The following is a 27,985-nucleotide window of genomic DNA, read 5'->3' as shown; positions in this document are numbered from 1 at the left end:
GTTGCTTGGCATTATTCTTGTCATTTTAGTGTTTACAGTGAGAGCTTTCGAGTGCATTAAAGTTATCCGAGACTATAACAAACGATACAAATGGTTCAACAAAGTTCAGAATGTATTTGTTATTACTATGTTCAATCAGCAACTCCCAGATCCGATATGTACTGTGGTGGTCGATCATACATTGTCAAGTACCATTTTTGCAATTTATTCATAGCACATTAGTTTTTTAAGTGTAGGTCCCCTGATGAAGAAAGTTCAGAAGCCTAACTGATCCAACAATTGGTACACGGAAAGGCATGTGGTGCAGCAGCTTACCCGTGCTCTCACCCACTTATTGTTTGCGAATCGCTTCTTTGCTTTTGATGCAAATTATAATAGCGGGATCTGTATGACATGCAGTTGAGCAACAATTTCCATGTGGTTGAGTCACAAAATTTTATCAATCTGATGCAGGGCTATAGCCTAGAACGCTGATGGACGGATCAAGATTAGAAAATGTCGCTGGGATTCCTGAGGATCTGTTCACAAATATTTAGCAAGTATTCTTAGTGTTACCATTTCTTTTCCCTGGCTTACATCTGAATATTTACAGTCATTTCAGATGTGGAATTATGCGCATATTGTGCATGATAAATGTTTCATATTATTATGAGATGCTTGGAATATGAAAAAGTTGATTATGGACATGAAATCATCAGTTCAATATTTGAGAAGGTTCGTGCTTTGTAACTATGTTTGGTGTTTGAGAGGCATGGTTTGTTATGGAAGCAAAACCTGGTTGTTGAAATGGCTGAATTTTGCAAACCGGGTGTGAGGCCCCACCATACGTCCGTACCTATGATAGGTGCCAGGATGTATGGTAGTCCGGGTGTGGCAGCTGGCTGGAAGCAATAAAGGTTTCATGCAGTCTTCGACCCGGTTGCACTTGCAATTACTAGGAATAGGACACTTCTTCCGCTCAGGCTTAGACTATCAAAAGATCTAGAATTACTAGAAATATCTGGGCCTCCCACTCAACTCTTAGAGCAACTCGAACGATTTTCATCTTTTGAGATCCCCCATCTTTGAACTTTCTCAAAGTGAACTTTGACGTTAGTGTGCATCATGATGGAGAACAAAGAGGTGCTGGCTTTGTGATCAGATATGCTGATTTTAGACTTATTGCCACGAGGGGCAATCAGCTTTATTACATTTCTATTCGTAGAGCTAAGCTCAGAGCTGTTTGAAAAGGGATCACCCACATATAGGTCAACTTAAGGGTCGAGCGTATCCACTAGAAGGTGACTCGGCGATTATGATTGGATGGATCTAGGGTTACGTCAAGGTAGACGATGAGCATCCACTGTTGCAAGTCATTCGTAATCTTTGAGAGACTGTGTGGCTTCTCAAATTACTCATATCTTACCAAAAAAAAAAAAAAAGCCGAATTTTGCCATTTATTACTATACCGGTCTTTTGAGGTCATTTTTCCTTTGAATGGAAAAGAACATTTACGTGGAACTCCCCCAGCAGTGTTGCATTACTTTACCGTACGAGGCGGATGTATCTGGGCCTATCCTGAGGGAAACAGAACTCGAGGCTCAAATCTTTGATCTCTCAAGGGATGCGAGGTCATTATTATCATTATGCAAGCCATTTGTCAACTAAATGCTATAAAGCTCTCTGAAAAAAATTAATGGATGTCATTTCTACCGAGCAAATAGACTCTCAAACTGATGTCAGTCCTTGAGGAACATTTCTATTTTCCAAATCCTTCCAGTCGGTCGTCATGAAATCTGAATGACTAGCTTGTGAGGTGAGATAATTCTAATGGTGGTGATGTAGATTTATTTAATTAGAAGTACTCATTTGAAGTTACACATTTGGACACAAAATGAAAGATAGAGGACAACATGTGCTCAAAAGAGAATTGTTGATTTGCAGTGCAGATATAACTCCAATAGAAGAATGTAATCGGGATAAACGAAAACAGAACCATAAAATTGATTAACAGAAAAAAGTATTTCATTCTGTGTACTACCATAGTAGAGATGTTAAGGGCATCAATCAAAAGCTTGGAGGTGCCCAATTGCCCAAAGAGGGAAGCAAAAAGCATGCACACTCAAATCCATTCACAGAGGGACAGTGAGTGCGTGCGTGCGCGCGCGCACTCAAGGTAGAAGGTATGTTGAACTATTGTTCTAGATACCGGCTCATAGCAAAAGCGAAAATAACTTAGATGACACCATAATGTCCTGTAATGAAAATAAAGAAAGAAAGAAACAAATGGCCACTCTAAAAATAAATTTAAAACCAACAAACTGTATGAACGGAAGGAGGAGGAGGAGGAGGAGGAGGAGGAGGACTATTGGTTTATTAATAAACTATTTAATTCAAAATTTTGAAATTTTAGAATTTCATGTTGGATATTTATTAAAATATAAATCTAGTTAAATATAAAAATTTATCTTAGACTTCCAAATAAGATTTAATTTTCTATCTTCATCCCTCTTTTTTCTTAAAATTCTATATAGACACATCTCTAATTTTTTTCTAGTAGCAAAGTACCTTAAAAAAATCCATAGAGACACTTTTTCTTCTCATAAGTCATTCTGAAGAGATGCTTCGTAAACGGACTCTTTGGAGACTTCTGTAGATGAAATGATGCATTCCCACGAAAAGATACATATGATCCGATAGTGATTCCAAGGGATACAACCTTGATGAATGGATGGATTATATGAAGAGATGCATTCAACAAAAGGATATTTAAGTATCTAATTATATTCACCCTTTCATATCTATAAATAAAAAATAAATCATACTTCCCATCCATCAGAACATCTCCTTTTCATATGAACAACTCTAAATTAGAGAAGAGAATTGAAAGCACTAAACGAGTAAACTCAAGCACACCCAATAAGTATTTGAGAAGAGGATTGTATCCATATATAAGAGGATTGAGAGAGATTGTTTCAATCAAATTTTCTGATTTTTAACGGATCTAAATTTGGCCAGTTCGGATTCGACCCTGATTCTCCTTTATTAGAATACACTTCAAGGAGAATACGAAGCAGTTTGTTGTACCTTGGGAGTATACCGCCATCATGTCTAGGTGAATTCTACTGCAAAGAAAGCTGCTTTCATAGCGTGCTTCAAACCGAGTAATATCAAAATTTAATTTATTTATTTAGTATGTGCAGAAAGCTATTAATAAAAAAATATTGTAGATAAAACAATAAAATTATATAAAAAAATTTATAAAATTTTGGTGGATGGATTATTTCCAACAAGAACAACCACCATATCTACAGCCATCTAAATGAATAGAATCAGCTACTGCTGGTGACACAGCTACATGGAAAGCGTGGCAAGCTTGCCCCTCAGACCATCATCATAATCCTGAACTCGTCGAAACTAAGCACACCATCCCCATTGAGGTCGAACCTACAAATCATGGCCCTGCATTCGTCCAAGCCCCTCGACGCCCCCAGCCGGCTCAGCATCCGCTTCAGGCTCTTTGCCGTAATGCACCCCTCCCCTTCCATCTCGTACATCTCGAACGCCGCTCTCAAATCCTTGCTCCTCTCCTCCTCCCCCTCCACCTCAACCAACCTCATGAAATCCTCCAACTCCAACAACCCATCGCCGTTGGAGTCAGCTGACTCCACCAAGTTCTCGGCACCCTCGGCGGACAACTCCTCGCCGATCGTCCCCATGCAGAGCCTCAGCTCGGAGGCCGAGATCTTCCCATCGCCGTCTTTATCGAACCAACGGAACACTTGCTCGAATTCCATCAACTTCGAACTAGGTTCTGCCATTGGCATCGAAGCAGAGGACTTTAAAACTAATCGACTCTTTTGTTGCCTAACCGCTATGTATGCCCTGGAAGCTTGAGGGTGGCGTAGTTTCGAGGCTTTGGCTTCCGCGAGCATTTATAGGCGAGAGGAAAACGTGTACGGAAGGGGGAACGAAGTTTCGAGACAAATCTGGAACGTCTTACGAGAAGATACGTGTCGAGGAAGCTGGTAGAGGCGTAGAGCAAAAGCTTCGTTATTTCTTGCAAGTCGTCGGACTGACCTGGAAAATAGCGTGTCGGGTGAGTTCGAGAGAGACCGAGAATAATACCCGAACAAGAGGGAAAGCCCCTCAAATCCCACGTTTTACGCGCGCGGCACAAAAAATGACGAGTGTTTACATTTACGTTGACTGCGTCATGAAAAAGTAGAATAAGCAGAGCAATGCTTGGAATCTTAGTAATTAGGAAGCTTCCTGCTCTGGAATTCTCTCTTCTTACCCTTCTGAAAAAGTTCTTGGTTTCTAATGTCTATTAAAGGCCCTTTCAAGGAGCACATCAGTACTCGATTATGGTTATTAGTTGGATCCGAAAGATCTAAGAGATAATAGCTGCGTTCACTCTTTACTCTGAAATATCTGGCCAACGATAAGGGATGAAGGAATCTTTCAGACCAATCATATTTTTCGTGAAGCTAATGAACTAGCAGGTTGGGTGGCTGCTTATATAACCAGTCACTCCGATAGTAACTTGTGAGCTAAAAATGGCATCTGTACTCGTCAGGTATGACCCATCCCGCCTTAAAAAAAAAAGAAATAGGTATGATGATGGTCCAATAAAAATTAATTAAAATGGGTTGTTTAGGAAAAAAAATCTTATTTATGAGTTATGTAAAAAAATAAAAAGGTGAACTTTTAAGCAAAATGCTTTGAGGTGCTATTAGTGCAGGAGAAAAATCGGCTTACCTTTTTTTATGACTATATAATTGATCATTTAAGTACTCCTTAGGTACCGTACCAATTGCTGCAAGTTAGAAAAATCTCCTTCTACTATGGAGTAAAGAAAACGTTTTCGGTGCAATGTTCATTAATTTTTTTGGCTTCATGAGATGAAGCGTGCAATATTCATTAATTTTTTATGCTTCTTCTTATTAAAATGGTTATCAAGGTTAAACATAGAGAAGAAGTTTGGGTTTATAAAGATATTGGTTGCAGGAATTTTTAGTGGCATTATTGTGATCAATTCACAAGAAATCAATGGGATTGGAATAATTCGATTGTGAACAAATAAAAATAGTGTTAAGCAGATGGGAGTAATGGCTCATTTGATTAGCAATTTCACGCTCCAAAACTTGAAACTTGGAAAAACGCTTGCTCTTTGTGTTTGGCAACTAGAAGCTTAGCTACTTCTGCGGCCAAGAAATTAAAGGACTGCAAAAATATTTGGTAAATAATGTTTTCATAGCTTTTTAACTTTTACTAGGAGCTTTTTGATATAAATTTATTAAAAAATAGAAAAGAAAGGACAATGAATTAATACTTGGTTCAAAAATTAAACCAGAATAAGACTCGGATTAAGTTTCTTTTTTTTTTTTGGCCTATCAATCAAATAATTTTTGAAAAGCAAACTCAACTAAACTATGATTATGCTCATGAACTTGCTTATACCAAGCATAATTATTTTTGAAAAAAAATAATACAAGTTATTTTTATACAATACCATGATTTTTATCTGCCTTTTCTTTTAATGGACAAAAACACCCTCAATCAAGAGTTATTCTAGAAATCATTACCAAACAAAAATAAGAATTAGTTGTGCTATGCAACCTAAAGAAAAAGGTTGGATCTATCAAGAATGTACTTGTAGTTAACTTAAAAAGAAAAAGGATAAAGAATATATTATGAACATCTATTATAGTAAAGTTGTCTCCAATTTGTAAATCTAAATTATGAAATGTTAATCTAATGTTTAGTGATATAGATTCATAAGCAAGAAAGAAGAAGAATGAAAAATATGGTGAAAACACAATTTGAGAAATATGCCAGCATATGAAGAAAATCTAAAATATGTCTTCAAGCAAAATTTTGTGACAAGAGGAGCACAGAGTATCCACAAATGACATATCATTTTCTATGCTCATAGCATTGCTTTGCCCAAAATATTTTCCCACCTACAATAACAAAATTTATTCGTATTTGCACTTCTTTTGTCCCATTAATATAGAAAAAAACAAGACAAAAAAATAAATAAATAAAGTAGAACATGAATCCAATTTAGTGGTGGTTATTATTCAAATATGGATCTTCTACGGTGATTAATGGATGGCCGTTATTAAAAGATGGACAATCATCAAATATGATACCCCACAAGCATATGTCTCAATACGATGTATTTTTTTACCACCCAAGTACCCAACCCCAACTTCTTTCTATAAATAAATAAAAAAAAAAAACCTTAGTGGCTGGATGCTGACTCGGACTGCATGGAGAAAGAGACGGCACCATCACCGTCCGATCGCAATCCATCAACATAACACCTCACCTCCTCGGCGATCATCTGCCGCATCACCGCCACCACGCTCGCCTCCACGTCGCTGCGCCGCTCGTGGCCCCCCTCCCCCGGCGGCCTCAGCGACAGCGCCGTCGCAGGCCCCGCCGCCGCCACCTCCACCAAACCACCGTTATCCTCCCTCCGACACTGCCGCTTCTGCACCGACTCCGAGTCAGATTCGTCAACCACCGACGAGCCTACGCCGCCGCCGCCGCCGCCGCCCGAGGCGTCGGCCGCTTCGGCGTCGGCAGGGGAGAACGGCTTCTCGCCGCGGAGGCGGCGGCGGCGGAGGGTGGAATTCCAGTGGTTCTTGACGGCGTTGTCCGTGCGGCCGGGAAGGAGGCGAGCGATGGCGGCCCATCGGTTGCCGTAGCGGGCGTGGGCGGCTACGATGATGGCGTCCTCGGCCGCGGTGAAGGGCCGGTGGTGGATGTCGGGGCTGAGCTGGTTGCACCACCGCAGCCTGCACGACTTGCCCGTACGTCCCTGTATCCCGTTGCTTATCAAGCTCCAATTCCGGGGTCCATGTCTCTCCACCAGCTCCCTCAGCTTCGCATCCTCCTCTGGCCTCCACGACCCTTTCACTCTCCTATAATCTTCTCCAACTCCTACTCCTTCCATTTGAAAACCTGTCTCCCTTTCTTCTCCTCTAGTTCTTCAGGGTTAGCTTTGTTTTCTTTGGTTCTTGTGCATCTAAGCGGTTGTTGCCGGTGTCCTCTATATATACACAAGAGAGAGAAGAGGAGTTTGGAGGAGTTGGAGGGGGTAATTGGTTCGTCCGTTTGTTTTTGGTTTAGGTGATGGTGTAGTTGAAGGGGGTTAGGGGGAAGAGGAGGGGGGTTGCTGATAGAAACACTCTACAATGAAAACAAAACGGTTTCTAGTGTGATGGTTGGCTGGTGTCACTGCCAGCGAGCGGCCACGAACCGTATACGGCCCTCCGATTAAGCCTCTCCCTTGGACCGGACCGGTTACGAGAATTGGAAGCTTGATTCTTGTGGGCTAAATTGGTCCCAATGGATCAGGTTGAGCCAAGTTCGTTTCGATAAATAGTATACATTTAACAAACAATCTAATTAAAAGTTTATTCTTTAACCTCGCAATTTATTTGTTAGATATGTTACATGGTTCTATTTGTACAACTTGTTCACTAAATAGATTGAGCTGGATCGCCTTTGAAATTACACGATTTTTCTGCTCATGTGACTTGATACGCTCAAGTTCAATCTCACATGGGTAACCTTGCATTGAATTTATTGCTGTTAATCCACTTGATTTTTACATTTGCATATTACCGATTTAGCATTTACGAAAAAATGGACATATTATTACACCTGTTTATAGTAAATCAGGTTTGGATTGGGAAATTTTTAGGCTTGAGTCACAACTGTGTCAATTTAATCCTGCTACTTTTTTTTTTTGGTACAATAATCCAATTATTTGATTAGCCAATATGCATTACAAACTCTTCTGCCTACGTTGTATGGCATATTTCTTACGTGTCTATTTCTCTCACCAGATACTTTTGTTCCCCTAATTGGGTCTTCCACCTTGCGTTTTTTTCTTTTCTTTTTTTATAGTACTTACGATCCCACAAAAGAAAGTTTTTTGTCTTGGCATGCATTTTTCAGTCTTGCAGAGAGCTGTCTTTTCAGTAAGCACAAACAACATTCGAACACAAGCTGGATTGATGAAGAAGATACAACAACTTCAAACTCCGTTACCGTCAAGAAACCCGAAGAATAGATGTGGTTCTATTGAATTTGGATTTACCTTAGTGATGAATGCACTAGTCATTTTGATAACCCAAATATGATCATTCTTAATCCAAGTCTAAATTTTTTTATGGCTTATTTTAGCTGGGAGTAGCTACTCATACTTCAAAGAATAGCCACCCTTCATAAGACACGACCCGTAGGTACCTAACAAGCATCTCAGCGTTTCAATTGGCTATTCTTTACATGGTAAGGCTACAATATATGTGAATTTATGTGAATCATGAAATAATACAAATGAGTTCTGGGGACCCAACCGGAATAAAAATATATTGGGATTTATTGGTTCGGAGGAGAAAATAGCCTCACTCGGAGACCAGGCCAGCAGCCAATAAAATTAAATGCACCGAGTTAACGGCATGGCCTGGCGTTTTAATTTTTTGTAACTCCTTGACCCTTCGGTTTGAATTTCTGTTACCGTTTTCCACCCTCGTTACAAGCGAAGATTTAAAACCAGTCGGTTACAACGCAAAAGCCCGTTTAGAAGCAGTTGCTATATTGCTAGGTTAGCTAACGGCTTAAAAATTATTGATGGAAAGAAGCTTTAGGGCACTCATTATGGTGCATGAGAAGTTCCTCAAACTGATGTAATGCTGGCTTTGCAATTCAATAGCCAAGCACCGTTGTGTCATAGTATGTAATTACTCCAATTCTTTATATCAAGTGGCAGAAGTAACTTCTTGTATTTCTTACTTATAATTCAACACATAAATACAGAAACTATTGTGGAAAAACTATGATCATTCACCATGCTAGTTTTGCTTGCTCATTCGGCATGTTAAGATTTGGCCATGACCTCTATGAATAGCATCATTTCATGCAAATGTCATCATCTCAAGCCACATCACCTAAGGAACCACAAGGTGAGCTAGGGGGAGCTCGTATGGATTATTAAGTGGCCCCATGCTTGCTGTCGACCATTAGCAAGTATGGTATTATTTATAGATGTGGATGCATTGTGATCGACATATGGCGTATGGTAGTTGCATTTAACGCACGGAATGGACTGTTTCATGTCCATACGTATGCTCTCCCCTTGGAAACAAACACCATTTGCTGCAAGTCCCAACATGCAGGACTCTGCCTACTTTTTGTTCTTTTTTCAGGAAAGGAATCGAGCTTTGGAAAAGATATGAAGTTTAGTGTGAGCAAAACATCTCCTGATCAAGACGTATGGAGCGAATAGAATTCATCAATCGTGTTTATTCAAGTATGGTTTTCTTGAGAAATTAAAATATAATTTGTATTCTATTAAACCTTTTTTTATCTTTCATGGCCCATCCTCTATGCCTTGAAGTGGTAAAATTTATTCGATGCTCATCGAACAAACTCGGAATCATGCATCCTAATAAGCTGTACAAATTACTATGTTTATTAAGACAAACATCATATACCAACCTCTACCCATCCCTCGACAACTACCCAGTTCACCGGACCAAAGTCAATGTGGTTGTCCTTCAAGACTGCTCTTCTTTTGAGAAATATGACAATAATTCCACCACCCGGGTTTCAAGTCAGGAACTTTTCTAAGAGCAAGCCTTTTAAACAAGAGGATGCTTCAAAATAACATAGTGTAATAATTCAAGACCTCATCCAAACTAGATAGCTAGAAAGTATTTTTTGGATTCTTTGATCCTCTATAAGTATTCAAGATCTATTCAGCAAATAACCGATGTGAAACTAAACACATGTCCGCACATGTCCTCATACATAAATGCAACTTTAAGCTAGGCTTTCACTTGAACTTGGCTTAGCTTGTTGGTTTGGCCTCACGAACCAAGGTCTGCTGCGAAACCCTGTTCACTGAGGAGAAGATGCTTGCTATATTGTCAAGTTCGATCTAGTCCTTGGTTCTGTGTTATATCAAAAATAAAACGAAAATGCCCTGATCACTAATCTCCATGCATGAAAATTTTAACTCCATAAGGTTCCACATCGGATGTGAATTCATTACTTGGCAGCTTCATGACACTAATTGGTCAAGTTGTGTTCTTTCTTTATTCTTGTTCTTTTTTTTGCTTAGTGGGGTTGCTGTTTTTCCTGTGTTGGAGAATGTATATTTATTTAATCATGTATAAGAAAAACGTTTTCCACATTGTGTTATTGTTTGGTGGTTAGAATTCCACGTTGTGGCGGTGCCGACTTAGGCTTGAATCCGAGCAGCCACAATTTTTTTTTTCCATCAATTGAATAAATTCATAAATATGACAGTTGGTCTTTTAGATAACCTACAGTTCTCGTTTTTTCTCTCCTTTTTTTTATCCTTCAAAAGTCAAATCTTAGCGGTAACAGCTTTAAATTAAGGTTTTTTTAACATGTATACTCTTTAAATATACAAAATTATATAAATATCTTCATAAAATTGATATTTACATGTATACCCTTATAAATACTTGTTTTGCATATATACTTTTTTTAAAAAAATATTTTAAATACATAAATACGACGGTTGGTCTTTTAGATAACCAACAGTTCTCACTCTTTTTTTTTTAACCTTCAAAAGTCAAATCTTAGTAGCTACAATTTTCCTTCATAGCTTTAAATTAGAGTTTTTTTGTATGCATATCCTCCAAAATATACAAAATTATATGAATATTCTCATAAAATTGCTATTTGCATTTATACCCACGTCAAATACTTATTTATTATATATATTCTTTTTTTAATATGTATCCATACCATCTAACATTATTAAAAAAAGATTTTTTTTACAAATCCTCTTAAATATTAAATTACATAAATATCCTTTTCAAATTAATATTTACATGTATACCTCTATAAAGTACTCGTTTTGCGTGTATATCCTTTATTTTCTTTTTTTCTTGCATATGTGCTCGTACCATCTAACACCATCAAAAAATTAGCAATTTAAAATTAAAAATAACTAAAATACTCTTAATAGGTAGCTATACAAAAAGAAACACATATATGCAAATAACACTTTATGAGAGTATCCACGCAATTTTATTCGTTCATTGACCTTACTCATTCAATTTATATCAAGGGAAGAACTATTACCAATAACATTCTTCTTGAACAAGGAAATATAAAACAAACAATAGGCATGTCTATTTTGCAAGTTGCAGTTTTGTATATTAATAGGGTTGGGGCATGCACAATAAAACACTAAGATTTTAGATATTTCTATAGAATTGGACTAAAAATTCGATAGGAATGGAACCTATTGATCTACCTAGCGTTTATTCTAACAACTGATCGAAACCCAACCTAGATCTTAGTCTTGGCTGCAGAAAGAAAAAAACACATATGAAGTTTTTTTTTTCTGTACTTACAGAATTTGAGCTGAGTAAAATTTCGTTAATATAGGGTCAGCATAAGATCTCGTGAAAAACAGTACTTTGAGAAAAAGATTAAAGAACAGCGCACAATGACTTCTCTCTCAAATTTTGAACGTTTCCATCTCCTGGATGACTTAGGAGAAGCCCCGGCAGAACATTAAGGTTGACCTCCTATGCCTCGGAGAGTAAAAAAGACTCCAATATCTCAGGCTTCTGACGTTTAGGATCTACAGAAGCTTTTTTGACCTAGAGTTCCAATATTAAACAAACAACCTAGTTTTGAAGGAGAGCAGGTTACATTTCATGGTCCCGGACATGGTCCCGGAACTAAGGAAATCATAGGGAAAACAACTCAAAACATCGAATCCGGGAAATGCTATTATGAATAAACCAATTTTAACATGACGACCCAAGTGACAGAAAGGTCATACTCTTTTACTACCAAACAGATGAGTGATATACTTGAAATTTGTATATCTAACTCCTATAGGTTAACATAACATATATGCCCTGGCTAACTGGAAGAGGATCTACAGCACGAAAATCTAAAACAAACAGCAGACATGTGTATATGGGGGTCACAGAGCAGCAACTCCTTCAAAGCTTGCCAAAAAAAACAAGGGAACAGGACAGGTACAACAAAACACCAGAAGGCCTCAACACGAATCTGATGAAAGGGGAGAGACTTTGTGAGAAAAGGATTAAAGAACACACTTTAGTTGCAGGGCCTTCTCTTTCACAATTCTGCTTGTTGACTTTTTACAGACTGCATCCTCAAAACAAGTCTGCAACATATTTGCCGGTTTCCAACTCCCAAAAGACAAAAGAGCAAAGGCCTTGAAAAACTCCATCTTGATATCTCACTCATCAGTGCTGTGAGAAATCAAGTGGAAGCATCATCGCCCTTTCCATCTCCATTTGCATCAAGGGAGGAGGATTCAGCAACCTTACCTGGTGCAGCAAGTAGGAAAAACATCAGTCAATGTCTTCTTCCAATGCAGGGACTAATCCAATTCAAGGTTGTCCGGTCCAAGATTGAACCAAGCATATTGCTACCTACATTTAATCGAAAGCTTAAGAGAACCTGGAGAGCTACCATTGAGTATCCAATGGGAGCACTCCATAATCACAAAAGCATTTTTCTGTCAGGTTAATTCTCCACCAAATGGAGTCACTTTCAACCAACTAGATTAGTTATTTTTCACACAAAGTGCAAGTTTGAAGTCGCATTGTCTTAAGGTTCTTCGGTACAAAACTGGTAAGAACTAGGTATTCAGACATGATGATAAAGAAACAAAGTTACATATCGTGGCTGCCAACTCATATAACAAAAGACTTCAAAAACAGGATGCAAATATTCCGAAGAAGCACTAATTCAGAGTTGCAGACACTTGGGATCACTGGGGGTTTGGTGGCCTACTATTCGCTGCGGAAACCCTCGAGCCCCACTCCAGTAACTCTTTGCTGGTATCATCCTTGTGCACAATAACCTCTATGAAGCACAAGCAGTCTTTCTTTGGACCCAGGGCTGTCTGGATCGCCTCCTTAAGCTCCTCCTCGCATCGAACCTATATCAAGATATGATAAAATTTTGGTTACTACTTCATGAATATAGATATCTAACCAGAAGTCTTTTTACATGACCATGCGCTCGGTTTCTTTGATTCCAACAAACCTTCATCGTCCAGCATTTGCCCTCATCATTGTGGATAGCATCCACCAGGGCAGTGTAGTCCCAGTTCTTGATGACATTATAAGGGCCATCGTGGATCTCCACCTCAATGGTGTAACCCCCATTGTTAATGAGGAAAATGATGCTCTTCTGCTCGTACCTCATCATGGTTGAAATATCTTGGGCAGTCACCTGATTGGCACAAGGAAGAGGATCACATCATAAGAATCGTGCCACCTCTGCAGCACTTCACATCATTTTTTAGTAAGAAGGCCTAATATCTTTAGGAGTTTCATGTATGATCCAATTCGAATGACACTGGATACCTGAAAGCTTCCATCCCCAATGAAGGCAAGCACACGCTTATCCTTTGCTGCCTGCGCATACCCCAGAGTCGCTCCAACAGACCATCCAATAGAACCATATTGCATTTGGAACTCGTATCTGAACATGCCAACTTGTTGTCAAGCATCAAACAGCACAAAAGGAGTGAAGAACTGCTATAAATGCGAAGCATATGAGTCCAGGAACGAGTCCTTACCCACAACCCGGGGGCAGTTTAAGCTTCTGGCAGTTGAACCAAGAATCACCAGTCTCCGATATCACAGCGGTGTTGCTTGTAATCATGTTCTGGATGTGCTTGAAAAGCACATTCACCCTCAGAGGCTCCTTGGGCTTGCACTCAGGCGGGACTCCGTCGGGCACGAAGATCCGGTGGTAGTTGTCATAGGCATTAGTGTTGCGCTTGAGCCGCTTGGCGAGCTCCCGGAGGAAGTCTTTCATCAGGATACACCCAAAAGCAGGCCCATTGGCGACCACCACGCGGTCGGGCTGCACGATAATGGACTTCTCCTTCTTGAGGAGCAGGGAGTAGCCGACCGAGCTGTAGTCATTGAAGATGGGCCCTGCAAACAGGTACGCATCGGCCGACTCCACGATCTCGGCACAGAAAGCAGTGCTGATGGCGCCCCAGTAGGTTCCGATGAAGTGTGGGTGGTGCTCCGGCACGAGTCCCTTGGCCGACGGCATCACAGCTACGGGGTAACCGCAAGCATCTGCCAGCTCCACAAAGGCCTTTCCAGCCTTGGCCACCCTGATCTTGGGGCCTCCGACCAAGACCGGCTTCACCGCCTTGTTCAGGAACTCGGCGGTGGCTTCAACAGCCGCCTCTAGGCCCATCTTGTTGCTCAATCTGATGATAATAACAATCTCCGATCACTAAAAACTACATACAGTTCATTGATCGACTCAATATTCTAGAAAAATATAAGAGAACGATTCTCAAGTGATAATGAGATCTCAGAACGTAAACTGAAGGAAAACCATCTAGTGTTATCTCTAATGATTCCAGCAATCTCAAACTACTTATATAAGCAATATGACTGAAGATCATTGTAGAATACCATGACACAAAATGATTTAACTAAAGAAACGATTTTTGAATCACTCCAGAGATCAAAAGAAACAGAGGAGGTCGTTTCAATCCGTACCTGGGAGAGATGAAGAAAGGGACGGGCTCCAGGCTGAAGGTGGGATGAGGAATAGCTGGCAGATTGCAACTGACGCTAATATAGACGGGCTTGCTCTCCTTGAGAGCGGTGGAGATCGCAGTATCGATCAGCTCATGGGCATCCTCCAGGTTATTCACAACCGCCTGTTAACACACACACGAGGCCCCAAGATTCAAACTTTAAGCGATAAAAGGACCCAAGATTCAAACTTTAAGCGATAAAAGGACCCAAGTTTCAAACTTTAAGCAAGAAAAGGACTTAGAGAGAGAGACAGAGAGATGCGAGCGGAGTATTAGTTCTATACCTGGAAGCAGGTGACGGTCTGGAAGCAGCGGAGCTCCTGGGAGAAGTCAGGGAGGCCGATGGTGTGGTGAAGGATGCGGTTGGTGCCGTAGTCGTTGGAGTTGGGGCCGCCGACGATACAAATAACAGGGAGATTCTCGCTATAGGCGCCGGCGATGGCGTTGAGGACGCTGAGGCCGCCGACGGAGAAGGTGACGACACAGGCGCCGACGCCGCGGGATCTGGCGTAGCCGTCGGCGGCGTATCCGGCGTTGAGCTCGTTGCAGCACCCGACCAGGGTGAGGCCGGGCTCGGCGATGAGGTGGTCGAGGAGGGTGAGGTTGAAGTCGCCGGGGACGGAGAAGACGTCGCTGGCGCCGACCTGGACGAGGCGGCGGGCGAGGTGGCGGCCTAGGGTGGCCCCGGATTCGCAGATGGAAGCAACGGCGGGGCTGATGGGGTGGCAGGCGATGGCGGGAAGGGAGCCCACGTCATTGCAGACGGGCTTCACCACCCCGTCCACGCTGCCGATCGAGGTGTCCATCGATCCCAAGAGAGGAGAGAGAGAGCTGGTTATGGAGTAAAGGTGAGAGCTTTGGGAGTGTTTTTTTTTTTGTTACAGAGAGATCAGGGGAGATGGGAGATTTTTTTTTTTGAAGGTCTTTTGGCTTTGACGAGTGTTTGTGAATGGTGGTGGAATGAAGGCGAAGATACTTATAGCGGAGATAGGTATTGGGGTTTTGGGGTTGAAAGGGGTTTCACTTGGATCGTGGTTTCGGGTGGATCGTGGTTTCGTCCTGTGTGCTTGAGAGAAACATTGGGCAGCCCCGGGATGCCCTTTTGGCAGTGGTTTTGCTTTGTTTCAGGAAAAGCATGGGTCCTGCCGGGGCCCGGGGGCTGGTGTCATTCCCCGCGTTCACGGGAAGCTGCAGGTGGAACAGTTTGCTACGTGGAAGCATACAAGGTGATCAATTCCGCCGAATGGAACCGCCTCTGGAAAATCGAAAGAAATCGCTCTGCTCTTCCAACCAAGCGTCCCAACCGGTGCACGCTTTGCACCGCAAAGGATGCTAAACTCCCCGTTGGCTAACATGCCATTTGACCACGTAATTGAATGATTATCAAAGAAGTTCTGTATTTTGTATGTAAAATGTGTTGTATATGGTGCGTAGCATTCATTCTGTTTTCATGGTTGGATGAGTCGTGGTGGTTGATGAAAATCATTCCTTGATTTGATGAACATCATATCTTCTCACCACACCAAATTAGCCAGATAAGAATAGCTATACAATCTCATATGATGGACATCATTCTTTGATTTCTTTGGCCAATTATGCAACCGATTTTTTGCACATATAACCAGCTATATAATCTCATATATATGATGGAAATTATTTGTTGATTTTGCTAACTATATACATATTTATAGAATTTTTTAATATGGATCATATCATTTCTTTGATGTAAAGATATTAATATCTTTGATATAGAAATATTGATCCTATATAAAATATATATAAACATATCATCATAGGTAATGAATATCAAACTTTTTGGCTACAAATTTCTTTCTTAAGAGTTGTCGCTCTCTGTGGCGCAGAGAATTCGAACTCTTTTTCCTCCTTTTGGTAGTTTTGCGAGTAACTGTTCGCTTGCCATGGTTGGCTCTAGCATTATTATATTGGCTCTAGCTGGATGAGAGATACCAGCTTGGGAGAGATAAAATAGTGGAAATTCTAACTACATGGATGCTCTTATCTTAAGCTTAAGTCCTATAGTGGGAAAGATGTCCCACATTGAATCGCGCTATTGCATGGAATCGATCACACGAGCCCATTCGATCATTGGAGCAAAGTGTCTTATTCTATATTTTTTTTGATCTAGGTGAAGTATGCTAAGTTAGAGTTCAACTTGTTGATCGTTTGTAGAATAGCGATTGTGTGAAAGGTACTACGGTAGGATCCGGCGAGTATGATATTTTCTTCTTTAATTTCTCCTGCATGACGGCGCCAAGGCATATATTCGAGCGCATCTAACTTTTCTGAGAGACGTAGGGTGCGTGTGAAACTCGTATTTTTGCTGAGAAAGTTGGGGTTTCAGGTTGTGGGACCAGACGTGTGATGCCAGTCTCAAGGCTTTCCCGTTGAGAATAAAAATATACATTTGTATTAAAATTGTGATGGTCCCAAAAAGATTCTGATTGTGACGTCCACTTCTTCTTCTTCTTCTTCTTCTTCTTCTTTTTTTTTTTTTTTTTTTTTTTTTTTTTTTTTTTTTTTTTTTTTTTTTTTTTTTTTTTTTTTTTTTTTTTTTTTTTTTTTTTTGCAGAGCGGCATTTCATTTCCAATAAATCAAGATTGAGTACATCATGCCAAGTTAAGAGAAAGTAAGCAGTTCAACAAATGGGGAACGGCTGCTAGACTAGTCCAGATGATATCCCCGAAGTGATGAGCTACATATGAGGCGACCCAGTCTACAACTCTGTTCACCTCACGATATACATGACCAATATGGACAGCTAATATTTCCTGAACTAGTTTGCGAGTATCACGAATCAAAGGGTGGTCATCACCATATCTATCCACTCCCCGTATCCAGTCAATCATCGTGGCAGAGTCTTCCTCAATGCACAATCTATCGACCCCCAACATACATCTCGCATATCGGATGTCCTCCCAGGTAGCTCGTAGCTCTGCCCCAACAACCGTCAATCCTGGTGTGCCGACCTCCAGCTGCAATCAATCTACCATGCTGGTCCCTAATAACGAAGCCTACTCCTCCAGAAGCTCTATCCATAGCCATACCACCATCAAAATTCATCTTAAAATAACCAGGGGGTGGGGGTACCCAAGAGCATACCTAGTCGCTACAACAGCAGAAGAGGTACCTTAGATATCCCTAGCCAACAAAGATGAAGTCGATGGAGTAACTGAAAAGACCTCTGCCGCCTGTGCCATGGCTCTGTCCATCACAAACCTCGGGGCCGACCCTCTCCCCTCAAACACGCGTCCATTCCTATCCAACCATATATGATATGCCAGATAGGCAGCCACAATCCCCTGCCCTGCTGTACTAGGCCTCCCGGAAGAATCCCGCAAGAACTGTAACAAGTCCTCCACTGACTCCCACCTCGAAGGTAAAAGCACAGATAAGCTACTCCAAATCCGTACAGCCCTAGGGCATAGAAGTAAGGCATGATGTATGGTCTCCTCGAAATCCAGGCATACCTCGCAGAACTGTGTCATCCTCAACCCCCGCCTAACCAGCACACTCCTGGTCGAAAAGCAGCCCCAAGCTACCTTCCAAAGGAAGAGTGCTACGCGAGGATGCAACCTCAACCTCCATATCCAACCCGCGTCAATATGCCTATCAGGCATCCTACTAATCCAAGCATGAAGATCCCTGGCACGGACTCCTGATCTGCTCGTCGGCTCCCAAATCAATCTATCCGGCTCCTCCCATGATGGTACAGGTAACGCCATGACTCTCGCTACTAACTGCTCTCCAAACACCTTCCGTATCAATCCCTCGTGCCATCGTCCCTCTCCGGGAATAATCAGATCAGAGACCCTGAACCCCTGCAGCCTCTCTGTGTCCACCATCGTCGGCAAATGACTGATAGGGAACTCCGTCACCCAGCTGTCCTCGAGTACATCAATGGATCGACCATCACCCACCGCCCATTTGATCGCCGGCAACACTAACGGGGCTCTGGCACAGATCTCCCTCCAGATGGGTGACATATGACGCCCTGCAAGGGTACCAATAAGTAGGCTCCCATACTTGGCCCTCATCAAGGAGGACCACATACTATCAGGCTCCAAGAGGACTCTGGCAGAATGTCGCATCGCCAATGCTTCCTGTCTCACAATCAATGAAGTCACACCCAAACCACCTTGCCTGATCGGCTGGAACACCACCTCCCACGCCATCAAATGAATACCACCTCTGTCACCCCGCCTACCCCATATGAAGTCTCTGATAAGCCTCTCAAATGATCTCAACAACGTCACTAGGAGTATGGAACTAGACATGAGGTATATCGGAATGGAGCTCAAAATTGTCCGTGCCAGGGTGACCCTGCCCATCATAGATAGAGTATATGTCTGTCATCCCTCTAACCTGTGTCTGAAGCTAGTCTCTAGTGAAAGACAATCCCCTTTGCGTAATTGTCGTCCCGTGATGGAACTCCCAGGTATCTCAGGCTGCTGTCCTGCTGCCTAACCCCCAAGATCTCCATAATAGCTGCCTTCACTTGTGGTGTAATCCCGGGCTAAAATGTATCGTTGTTTTTGCTAAATTGACTCGTTGTCCAGAGGCAGCACAATAGTCAAAAACAATCGATCTAATCACCTGAGCAGCCTGCCTGGTCGCCTGGGCCAGGAGCAAACTATCATCTGCAAATAATAGATGGGATATCGGCCTGGCCCCCCGTACCGGCCTATAGGCCTCCAGCCGCTGGGAGTTCGAAGCACCCTGCAAGGCCCTAGAAAGAGAGTCGGCACACATAATAAAAAGCAAAGGAGATAAAGGACATCCCTAGTGGAGACCTACTGAGAACTCAAAGAAATAGGAGGGAGTCCCATTTACCAATATAGCAAAGGATGGCCCCTCACACATCCCATAACCCATCCTCTCCATGTCTCATGGAAGCCAAAGCTCTGAAGGGAAAACTGAACAAAGTCCCAACTCAACCTATCATATGCCCTCTCCATGTTAAGCTTAATCCCCATTAAACTTCTCCTTCTAGGGGCCCTACCAAGATCATACATAAACTCTTGGGCAATGAGCACATTGTCAGTAATGCTCCACCTAGCAACAAAGGCACCCTGCTCTGGACTGATAAACCTGGGTAATATATCTCTCAATCTCACTGCTAAGATCTTTGTCGTTGCCCTGTACAATGTGGTGCACAAACTAATAGGGCGGTAGTGGCCCGGCTCAGTAGGATCCTGTCGCTTGGGGATCAAAGCAACAAAGGTTCTCTGCCAATCAGATGACATCGCCGCCGTACTAAAGAACTGCTGGATAGCCTCTATCACATCCTGCCCAACTAGCATCCAGTATCTATGGAAGAATGCTGGAGGAAACCATCCGGACCGGATGCCTTATCCCCTGCAAGGGACCATACTGCCTCTTGAATCTCCCTCCCCGAAACCGGCCTAGTCAGCACTAAAGTCTCCTCTGTCTTGTCCCATTTGGAATGCTTATTATCGAGGAAAAACTACTATGATAAAATTAAATCGTGCTACAATATTTTAGCAAAATTTATATGCATGGATCCAACATATCCAACCATAATTAAGGTCTGGAATTTTTTTTTTTACTTCTTACGTATTTTCAAATTAGACATTGGATTGGATCGCATTATACTTCTCCAAATTATTTCTTTTTCTTTTTAAGAAAGATAAAATTTCTACATTAATTTAATTATCATTCAAATTGTATCACAAGATTGGCTATAGTGATATGTTCTGGGCATGAGAATCGAAATCATTTGGACAGATGAAAGACCATCCCAGCTTAGAGATTCCCGTATTACATTTCAACTTAATTCAATACGATTTTAAGATCATAACAAATTCCAGCATTCCACTTCAAATACGACAGAAGTTAAATTAAGGTCGTGATTAAGTCTGTTGCATCTTAATGTGCATGCTTGTGGGCACTCCTTTGTATCCAACTTAACATGCCAGGTATATATTATAGCGGTAACAAAGACTGCGAAACCAAGCTCCATAATCTTTGTGTGCAAGCCTTCTCAGCCAGAACACACGCCACTAAACTTGCCTTCTATTACGTGGGAAATTCTGTTGCTCGAACTCTCAATTAGCGCAGCTATTAGACAGCCAAATCCAGCTCCCAGATCAAAGACAACCATTGAAGACTATAGACCTCTCTAACAACGACCTAACAGTACGTAAATTAAGACCTAACAAAGTTTACTCTATGAACGTGTAAAACGGCATGAAGGACGCTGCCTACGGGTTGTTGGGCGGAACGAAAAGGCATGCTTCGTTCCTCCTCCGTACGTTCCCCCCCCCCCCCCCTTAGTTCACGAGCAAAGACCTGGAGCCACAAAACCACGTCGCCCTCTGTAATGCTCCCCTACGTGTTCCTGGTTCCCCTCCCCCACTGGTTTTGAATGCCAGCCTTCCCTATTGCAGCCACCTCCAGACTCCAGACGGGCAGGTCTTTGATTTATTAATAAATCATCACAAGCCATCATTAAGATAGTAGAACAACGAGACCTTGACGAAGACTAGAGGCAAAAAACAAACTAAAAAGTCGAGTTACTAGTATATACCGGTGATCCAAGAAGGAATCTAGAGACAAGTGGTGAGAAGAAACGTTATAGTGTAGCTGGACCCGTCATACACGCATCCCATAAAGCTGAAGTATGTCACAGACGTGTCAAGGCCAAAATGAGTGCCTCCTAGCGCCAGGTCCGCCGAGGTTGACCGGTTCCCATCGGTCGCTCTCTCTGGAAAACGCGAGTTGCTTGCGGTGGCGCGACGGGGTCACGTGGGCGCAAACGTCATTCTACTGGCGTCGGCATCATGTGGCCTGCGATGGATGGCTCCCGAGCGGAAGGTGCGGGGCTCGGACAATCGGACGGTGGCGACGGTCCCCACGACCGCGGCGTTCTGGGAAACCTGGGCGGCATTCCTTTTTGACCGCCGCGGGTACGAGCAATCCATGGGAGAGATCCCACCGGATTCTACCCGCAGAATGGGAATTGCGTCGCCTTTCGATTTCCGTTTCTTGCTTGCTTTCTTTCATTCGTTCTTTATTTCTTTCTTTCCGCAGTGGAATTCGAATGGAGTTTGGTCGACAACGAAATGGATTTCGACGCCGAGTGGATTCCCGTCGTTATCTTTCTGTCAATAGTATGTCGGTTTTTCAAACGTCAATTTTTTCATTAAGTTTCTTTCTATGAGCGATTATACGGTTTATTTTTTTTTATTATTGTCAATTATTTTTCTAAAATTTAAACTGTAATGTTTTGAATCCGCGGCTTCGATGGGAGCCTGGTATAACGATATAAGGTGTTATTTAAAAATTGTCTTATATAAAATTTTGATACCACAGTTGGGCTACATGTGCCTTCGTGCAGATATAGATTACCAGTTCTGCTATATATATATATATATATATATATATATAAACAGCTACTTTTAGGCTAATAACTTTATAAAATTGGACAGAAGGTGTTTGACATAGAATTAAATTTTTTTTATTATGTAATAAATTTTTTTTTTCATGAATGTCTTCTTAAATATCGAATTTTGCATGTATATCCTTACAAATTGATATTTGCATATATACCCTCATAAAATACTTATTTTGATATTTTATTTCTTTTTCTTTTTGCATATGCACCCACATCATCTAATGCTGTTAAAAAATTAACAGTTTAAAATTTAAATGACTAAAATATTCTTAATGAGTAGATGCGCAAAAAGAAAAATTTATAAGACGATCGCGATAGAAGACAAAAAAAATAATTTCAAAATTTTATTTTATTTTTAATTAAATAAATGTGATTTTTATTAATAGTGTTAGAAGAATCATTTTATTAGGAGCACTTGTGTAAAAACAATATTTTATAAAGATACAAAAATAAATATAAATTTTAAGAAAATATTTACGTAAATTTAAATTTTTAGAAGTGTATTTATGCAAATAAAAATTTTATAATAAATATTGTGTATGCAAATTGACAAGCTATGCCATACCATCCATTTTTTAGGGGGGTTGCACCTTTCTGCCCGCAATATTGTCCTTTAGTTGTACATACATATATAAGTCATGCAGGCCTAATAATATTTAGTCGGATCAGATTCACTGTTGAGCTGATGGAACAGTCTAACTATATATTAACAAACACAAATGCATAAGTATTATGTGGGTTTGCTTTTTGTTTGTGTTTCTGTATGTTACTTTACGGTTGGACGGGTCCATCAAGAGAACGGTTGATTTGGTCCAACCAATAATCACTTCATGCGGTCGGTACCTAACTATTACTCATGCTCTTATGGGGGCATCTCATTTGATGAAACCTCAAATGATTTGGTTAGAGCTCATTTAAATGACAAGTTTCCCGTTCATGTAAACGTCCACATCGGGCAACGTAAATCCGGTAGCAGGCATGCATTTGCGTCAGAGAAATTTTCTTCTTTTTCTCTTTTTCACTTTTCTTGAGCCTGGCAGCTCACATGTACCTTCAAAAAAGCTGACCAGAATTAGTTAAGAGATTTCGTTGTGTAGTCTAGATTAGCTAGATCTCTTCTTTTAGTCAATTGGGTCTGTCATTTATTGCCATCATTTTATTTATAACTGTTCACAAATCGATCCAATTATATGCCCAAACTTAAGTTTTGGAAAATCCCATAACCCGTTGATCATAGTCATTCATCAAGTTCCTATTTATAAATCTCTAATCCACATTGCAACCATTGGCTCATTCCTCTTTTTCCCTAGCTGTTAGGTGTGAGCGAAATTTTTTTCATGCGTGTGATACTTCATGAGCTTCAATGCATGTTGAACTCCACCTGCTGTTCGCCTAGTCAGCCCCATTCGCTAAATGCTATTCAGGACAAAGATGGGAAGGGTCGAGGCATGACCATTAACCTCCCAAATGATTTGGGTGAGCCTCATTGATCTTATTAATAGAGGTTCACTCAGCCCATGGACATCCCTACGAGTCACACGATGGCTTGTACATGGATCGGAAATTTTACCTATGATAAACCAAAACCCATCAGAATAGGGTTGCAAACGGGCTGATTTGCACTTGAAACAGTCCTCCTAATCTTGACTTGATTTTTTTTTTCTTGATTATATAAGCTTGACTTGATTTAGAAGCTAAGGTTAAGCCTGAGGTTGACCGTAAGCCCAAGGAATAAGGCCTTAGCCCGAATCTGGGCATATTAGGGCCAAGTGGCTCTGCTAAAGACTAAATAATAGCTGCAAGGGTTCTTATGGAGGAGATGTGATGGAAAGATGGGAGAAAGGTACGTCTAGGGCCGAAACAAATGGGACTATTGGTTTCGGGCCTGCAACACTTATTCTACCTGGCATGATGGCATACTAAAGAAGCCCATCCATGGCCCAAACGTAAACCGGCACAAGCCCAATACTAACCCTATTTGAAGCAGATTGAGGGAGGTCCGGACATTCCACACAATGCCGGGGACGGGGTTTATATTTGTATTCACAGCTGACTTTGCGGGGTTGTACAGGAGGCTCGAACAGCTTTCTTGTGTACAGGAGGCTCGAACAGCTTTCTTGATTCAGGGGAAGTGAACAGCTTTCTTGTGTACCGGAGGCTCGAACAGCTTTTCTGATTCAGACCACAGTTGAATGATAAGTTGGTTGACCCAGTTTGAGTTCAGATTTATCTTTCCTGATTCTCTATTTCTTAATGATTTGAGTTTGCTCGAAAAAAGATGGAGAAATGCGTTTTTTTTATTGGTATCCATATTTTGATATGATATTTTATCTATATATATAATACAGTACTTATCAGAAAAGTTTGACATGATATCTTTTATATTCTTTTAGGACTTGGCTCCTAATTCAATGAATCAGGTAACTGTGATTTAGAACAAAGATCTCCTAAACTAAGGGATACAAAAATTTCACAATGATGATAGCTTCATGAAATCTGTGTTTCGTAGGACCTTACTAATGGTAGATCATGTGTTCTACAACAAAACTAGTAGCATGGCATCAGCTCTTGTTCTATAATATATGTCATTTTTACAAAATTAAAAGATTTGTTTCATTCTTTCAAGCTTAAATGATTTTTTTTCTTTCTTTTATAAAGAATGTTTAGTATCTTTCCCTTGTAATTTAATCTTATGTCATGTAAAGGTGAAACTTCGAGTCTTGTACCCACTGAGTTGAGGAAAGTGTGCTTGGACAGAGGCTCCAACACTGATGGTTTGACTTCAAACAAAGAAAAGAAGAAATACACTAAGCAAAATGTGTTCAACGGAGAAAATCTCAATCAGACAGCGGAGGTCTAAGAGTAGCAAAGCAATAGCGTGTAAGTAGTGAGCCTAAAGAATATATTTGGAGATCCCCTAGGTGTTTTTGTATAAGCGAGGGTGGATGCATGTTGCTGAGTAAGATAGACATGCATTGCTTGGTAACAGCTCGCTTGTTATGGCTGTGCGGTTGAACTATGCACAATTATAGGCTTAATTGTAGCGGATACCAGTTGGATACAATCCAAATACCTTTACTGTTCATATGGCTGACTCCCATTGGTCTTTCTTCGACATCGATCAGGGTTCGCTCCAAAGCATACTAAGTCTCATCCTACGTAGATAATACATCAACAATAACACATAATTTTTTTAAATATAAATATTGTTAGTAATTTTTATATTTTATTTTCAAAAATATTTTGGTCAAACTGGTTGACATGGTCAACGAACCACTGACCGGATGACCAGATTCTTGGTCGGGTTGGTCTACTCTGGAAGAAGCACGTAAGTAAAGGCAAAAAGAGCTAGCAGTGCTCATTAAGGAGGTCCTTAATGATATGGGCCCATTAATTTGTATTTATCATCAAGAATCCAGTCCGAGCTTTCGAGATATCACCCGCGGAGAGAGAAAAGGACAATGGGAAGTAATTTCCAATCGGTCATCTGACAGTAGATCGAACTGTAATCCTCTTTTTGTTAAATAACAAATCCTAAAGACAGATCTACCAAACATCCATCTCTCCGATCTAATGAAGACATAAGAGATCAGATCAACCCCAAGCGACACAACGCTCAGAAAAAAGAAAAGATGAATGTATTCGAGGTCCAAAAAGCCAAAAGCAACAGTAGAGACAAAATGTCGATACTGTCCGTGCCTCGGCCCCCTCCCATGGCAGACACCCAAAAGCCACCATCTCTCCATGGATTCCACCGCCAGCCTCTCCTGTTCCACGCCCATAGCTCCCAAAAAAAGAAAAAAAAAGAAAAGAAATAGAGAAGAAAATATAAAAAAGACATGCACTCTCTTATCCACAGACTCAAAACCCCATTCTCAGCCTATCTTCTTCTCAAACGACGGCCACCGGCTCTGCCGTCGATCACCCAAGAGAAGCCCTACATAGCGGGCAGTTCGAATGAGCCTTCAGCCATTCATCGATGCACTCCGGATGGAATGGATGGCTACAGCTTGGCAGCACCTTAACCTTCTCTCCCTCTATCAAGAAGCTGAGGCATATGGAGCACTGGGCCTCGTCGCCCGATGACGATCGCTGGTGTAAGTGCACCGGGAAGCTACCCAGGGTCTCCGCATCAAGGCCTGGTGGCCGTGGCAAGCCAGCCTCAGAGGATAACTCCCCCGTCCCCGTTGCCGTTGTCCACCGGTGGTAGCCGCAGGCCCACCTGATGTACAAGCAGAGGAGGGTAAGGAAAACCAGGACGGAGAAAATTACGAGGAGGAGGAGGCGGCTCAGGCCGTGGATTTGAAAGTTCTTGTCATCGAGATCATCATACCGCCAGTGGAAAGTGTCGCTGGCCGCCTGGGCTGCCATGTTGGTGCTGCTGGGAGTGGTGGTGCCGGGGGTGTCAATTTTAGTTTGGTAGGGGTGGACTGTAGATGGGGCCGATGAGGGCTTGAGAGTTGTCATGGTCTTGGCCTATATCCTCTCCGGCGCTTAGCCTCGACAGCTACAGCAAGTGAAAGCATAGAAGGGTCCCTCAAGCCCACAAAGGGACAGAGCCAGAGCCAGAGCCAGAGCCAGAAAAGTTTGTGGCTTTGAAGGAATTGGTGGAGTTTGGGGATTGGCTGAAAGAGGGAAGATGCTGCGTGCCACCCAACAGAGGAGTGGATCTGGCTGGGCCGGGGTTATCAAGGTAGAAATATCAAGGGGACCACAACTTGGTTGGTGACAACTGCACTCTTACATTTCCCAGACCTATCATCTTCTTTTCTTCTCCGTTCATGAAATTTAAGAGTGAAGTTGTCACCAACCCCTGTTTCCGGTCTTAAGCGATCGTCATCACGGGCTGGGTGGAGAACATGCATATCTACCAAAAAGGCAGAAGTCGGTGGATAAAGTGTATGAAGATGTTGGCTTTATGATCAAAGATCATCTTGACAAGATGATAGTAGCTGATGACGCCGCATATCTGGACTTACTGCAGTTGGGACGGAACTGCAGGCAGCTTGTAAGAGGATTTCCTATGCGAAGCGGATATTTGGTGCTGAGCGTTTATACCTTGAAGGGGACTCTTCTGTGGCGATCGACTGAGTTCGAGAAGTGAACAAATACGGTGATGATCATTTTTTTATATGTGGTATCCGTAGATTGGCTTAGGAGCTGACCGACTTTCAGGCACTGCATGTATTTTGAGAGGCGAACAGTGCAGCAGATCGGATCGCCTCATTTATTGTCCGGCACTCCGAAGAGATTATATGGATATTTATAGGAGACATATCTTTTATTTTGCACTCTTTATTTATTTTTTTTTTTGATGTGGCTGGATGTGCTTCCGTTAGGGCCATATGAAATATCGTTAAAAAAAAATGCAGAAGAAAAAAAAATCTTGCATGAGGTGGTGTCCCGTGACAAACAACCAGTTGGGCGTTTCTCTGGCCTTTGATTGGTCGGCCATCTCTTCCCATGCGAGGGCTACTCCCAATGTGGTTGACAGGAATTGGGAACAAGAAGTCCTTTCAAGTGAAGGATTCGCAGTATTTGATAGGTTGTGTGTGACTGGTGAGTGCTAAGTCCACTAACGGCCGAGGGCAAAAAACTTATAGACTTTAAATAGATGATGCATTTAATAAAAGATTGCACCAGTTCTTGTCAAGGATAATCGTGATAAGAAGATATTAATGCTGGGGACGAATTCAATAGAATGAAGCCGATCTAGTGGGGTAAAAGGAAAGATCATTCGATGTAGTCCAAACTTTATAGACTTTTCAATTTAAATAGTAGACGAGGAAAATAAATGGTCAAGGATGGGTGGGGGTATACAGCCATTTAAAGTTCCATACACTTTCTTTCATTAGGCCTTGGTAATTATATATACAGTACATTTACTTGAAACAGGCCAACCCGGTAGAGATTGCTGCTACGTGCATGAATCCGCTTGCTGGTGGAC

At 41.6% G+C, this 27,985-nt stretch overlaps 4 protein-coding genes across 4 annotated transcripts; all 4 read right to left on the bottom strand.

Annotated features, from left to right (window-relative positions):
• Positions 1–3,144: 3,144 nt before the first annotated feature.
• Positions 3,145–3,906, bottom strand: LOC103718194 (uncharacterized). The gene has a single exon (XM_088703493.2). It carries the CDS (start codon positions 3,804–3,806, stop codon positions 3,363–3,365), a length of 444 nt encoding a protein of 147 aa, XP_088559619.1. The 5' UTR covers positions 3,807–3,906; the 3' UTR covers positions 3,145–3,362.
• A 2,132-nt stretch (positions 3,907–6,038) lies between these two features.
• On the bottom strand, positions 6,039–7,093 carry LOC103718184 (transcription factor MYB119-like). The gene has a single exon (XM_008806890.4). It carries the CDS (start codon positions 6,944–6,946, stop codon positions 6,230–6,232), a length of 717 nt encoding a protein of 238 aa, XP_008805112.1. The 5' UTR covers positions 6,947–7,093; the 3' UTR covers positions 6,039–6,229.
• Positions 7,094–12,536: 5,443 nt separating this feature from the next.
• Positions 12,537–15,794, bottom strand: LOC103718173 (pyruvate decarboxylase 1-like). Its single transcript, XM_008806879.5, has 6 exons — positions 14,887–15,794; positions 14,562–14,725; positions 13,613–14,263; positions 13,398–13,515; positions 13,075–13,263; positions 12,537–12,967 (listed from the first exon to the last, which is right to left on the bottom strand). Exons 1-6 carry the CDS (start codon positions 15,406–15,408, stop codon positions 12,797–12,799), a joined length of 1,815 nt encoding a protein of 604 aa, XP_008805101.3. The 5' UTR covers positions 15,409–15,794; the 3' UTR covers positions 12,537–12,796.
• A 10,165-nt stretch (positions 15,795–25,959) lies between these two features.
• LOC148702809 (RING-H2 finger protein ATL66-like) lies at positions 25,960–26,505 on the bottom strand. The gene has a single exon (XM_088702149.2). The coding sequence runs from the start codon at positions 26,503–26,505 to the stop codon at positions 25,960–25,962; it is 546 nt and encodes a 181-aa protein (XP_088558275.2).
• Positions 26,506–27,985: the final 1,480 nt, after the last annotated feature.

Source organism: Phoenix dactylifera, chromosome 8, assembly GCF_051530095.1.
Source record: "Phoenix dactylifera cultivar Ajwa chromosome 8, Ajwa_hap1_PhDact_Kaust_v1.1, whole genome shotgun sequence".
NCBI classification, from domain to species: domain Eukaryota; kingdom Viridiplantae; phylum Streptophyta; class Magnoliopsida; order Arecales; family Arecaceae; genus Phoenix; species Phoenix dactylifera.
The sequence above is the reverse complement of the archived record's forward strand: the minus strand, read 5'-3'. Positions and strand labels throughout refer to the sequence as shown.

What these genes read in the sequence shown, in the direction of transcription:
- LOC103718184 (XM_008806890.4), bottom strand. Translation starts at nt 6,946, where the DNA reads ATGGAAGGAGTAGGAGTTGGAGAAGATTATAGGAGAGTGAAAGGGTCG.
- LOC103718173 (XM_008806879.5), bottom strand. Translation starts at nt 15,408, where the DNA reads ATGGACACCTCGATCGGCAGCGTGGACGGGGTGGTGAAGCCCGTCTGC. An exon ending in AGACCGTCACCTGCTTCCAG is followed by an intron (nt 14,726 to 14,886) that starts GTATAGAACTAA and finishes GTGTGTTAACAG; the next exon opens with GCGGTTGTGAATAACCTGGA. An exon ending in TTGGGGATGGAAGCTTTCAG is followed by an intron (nt 13,264 to 13,397) that starts GTATCCAGTGTC and finishes TGTGCCAATCAG; the next exon opens with GTGACTGCCCAAGATATTTC.
- LOC148702809 (XM_088702149.2), bottom strand. Translation starts at nt 26,505, where the DNA reads ATGACAACTCTCAAGCCCTCATCGGCCCCATCTACAGTCCACCCCTAC.
- LOC103718194 (XM_088703493.2), bottom strand. Translation starts at nt 3,806, where the DNA reads ATGCCAATGGCAGAACCTAGTTCGAAGTTGATGGAATTCGAGCAAGTG.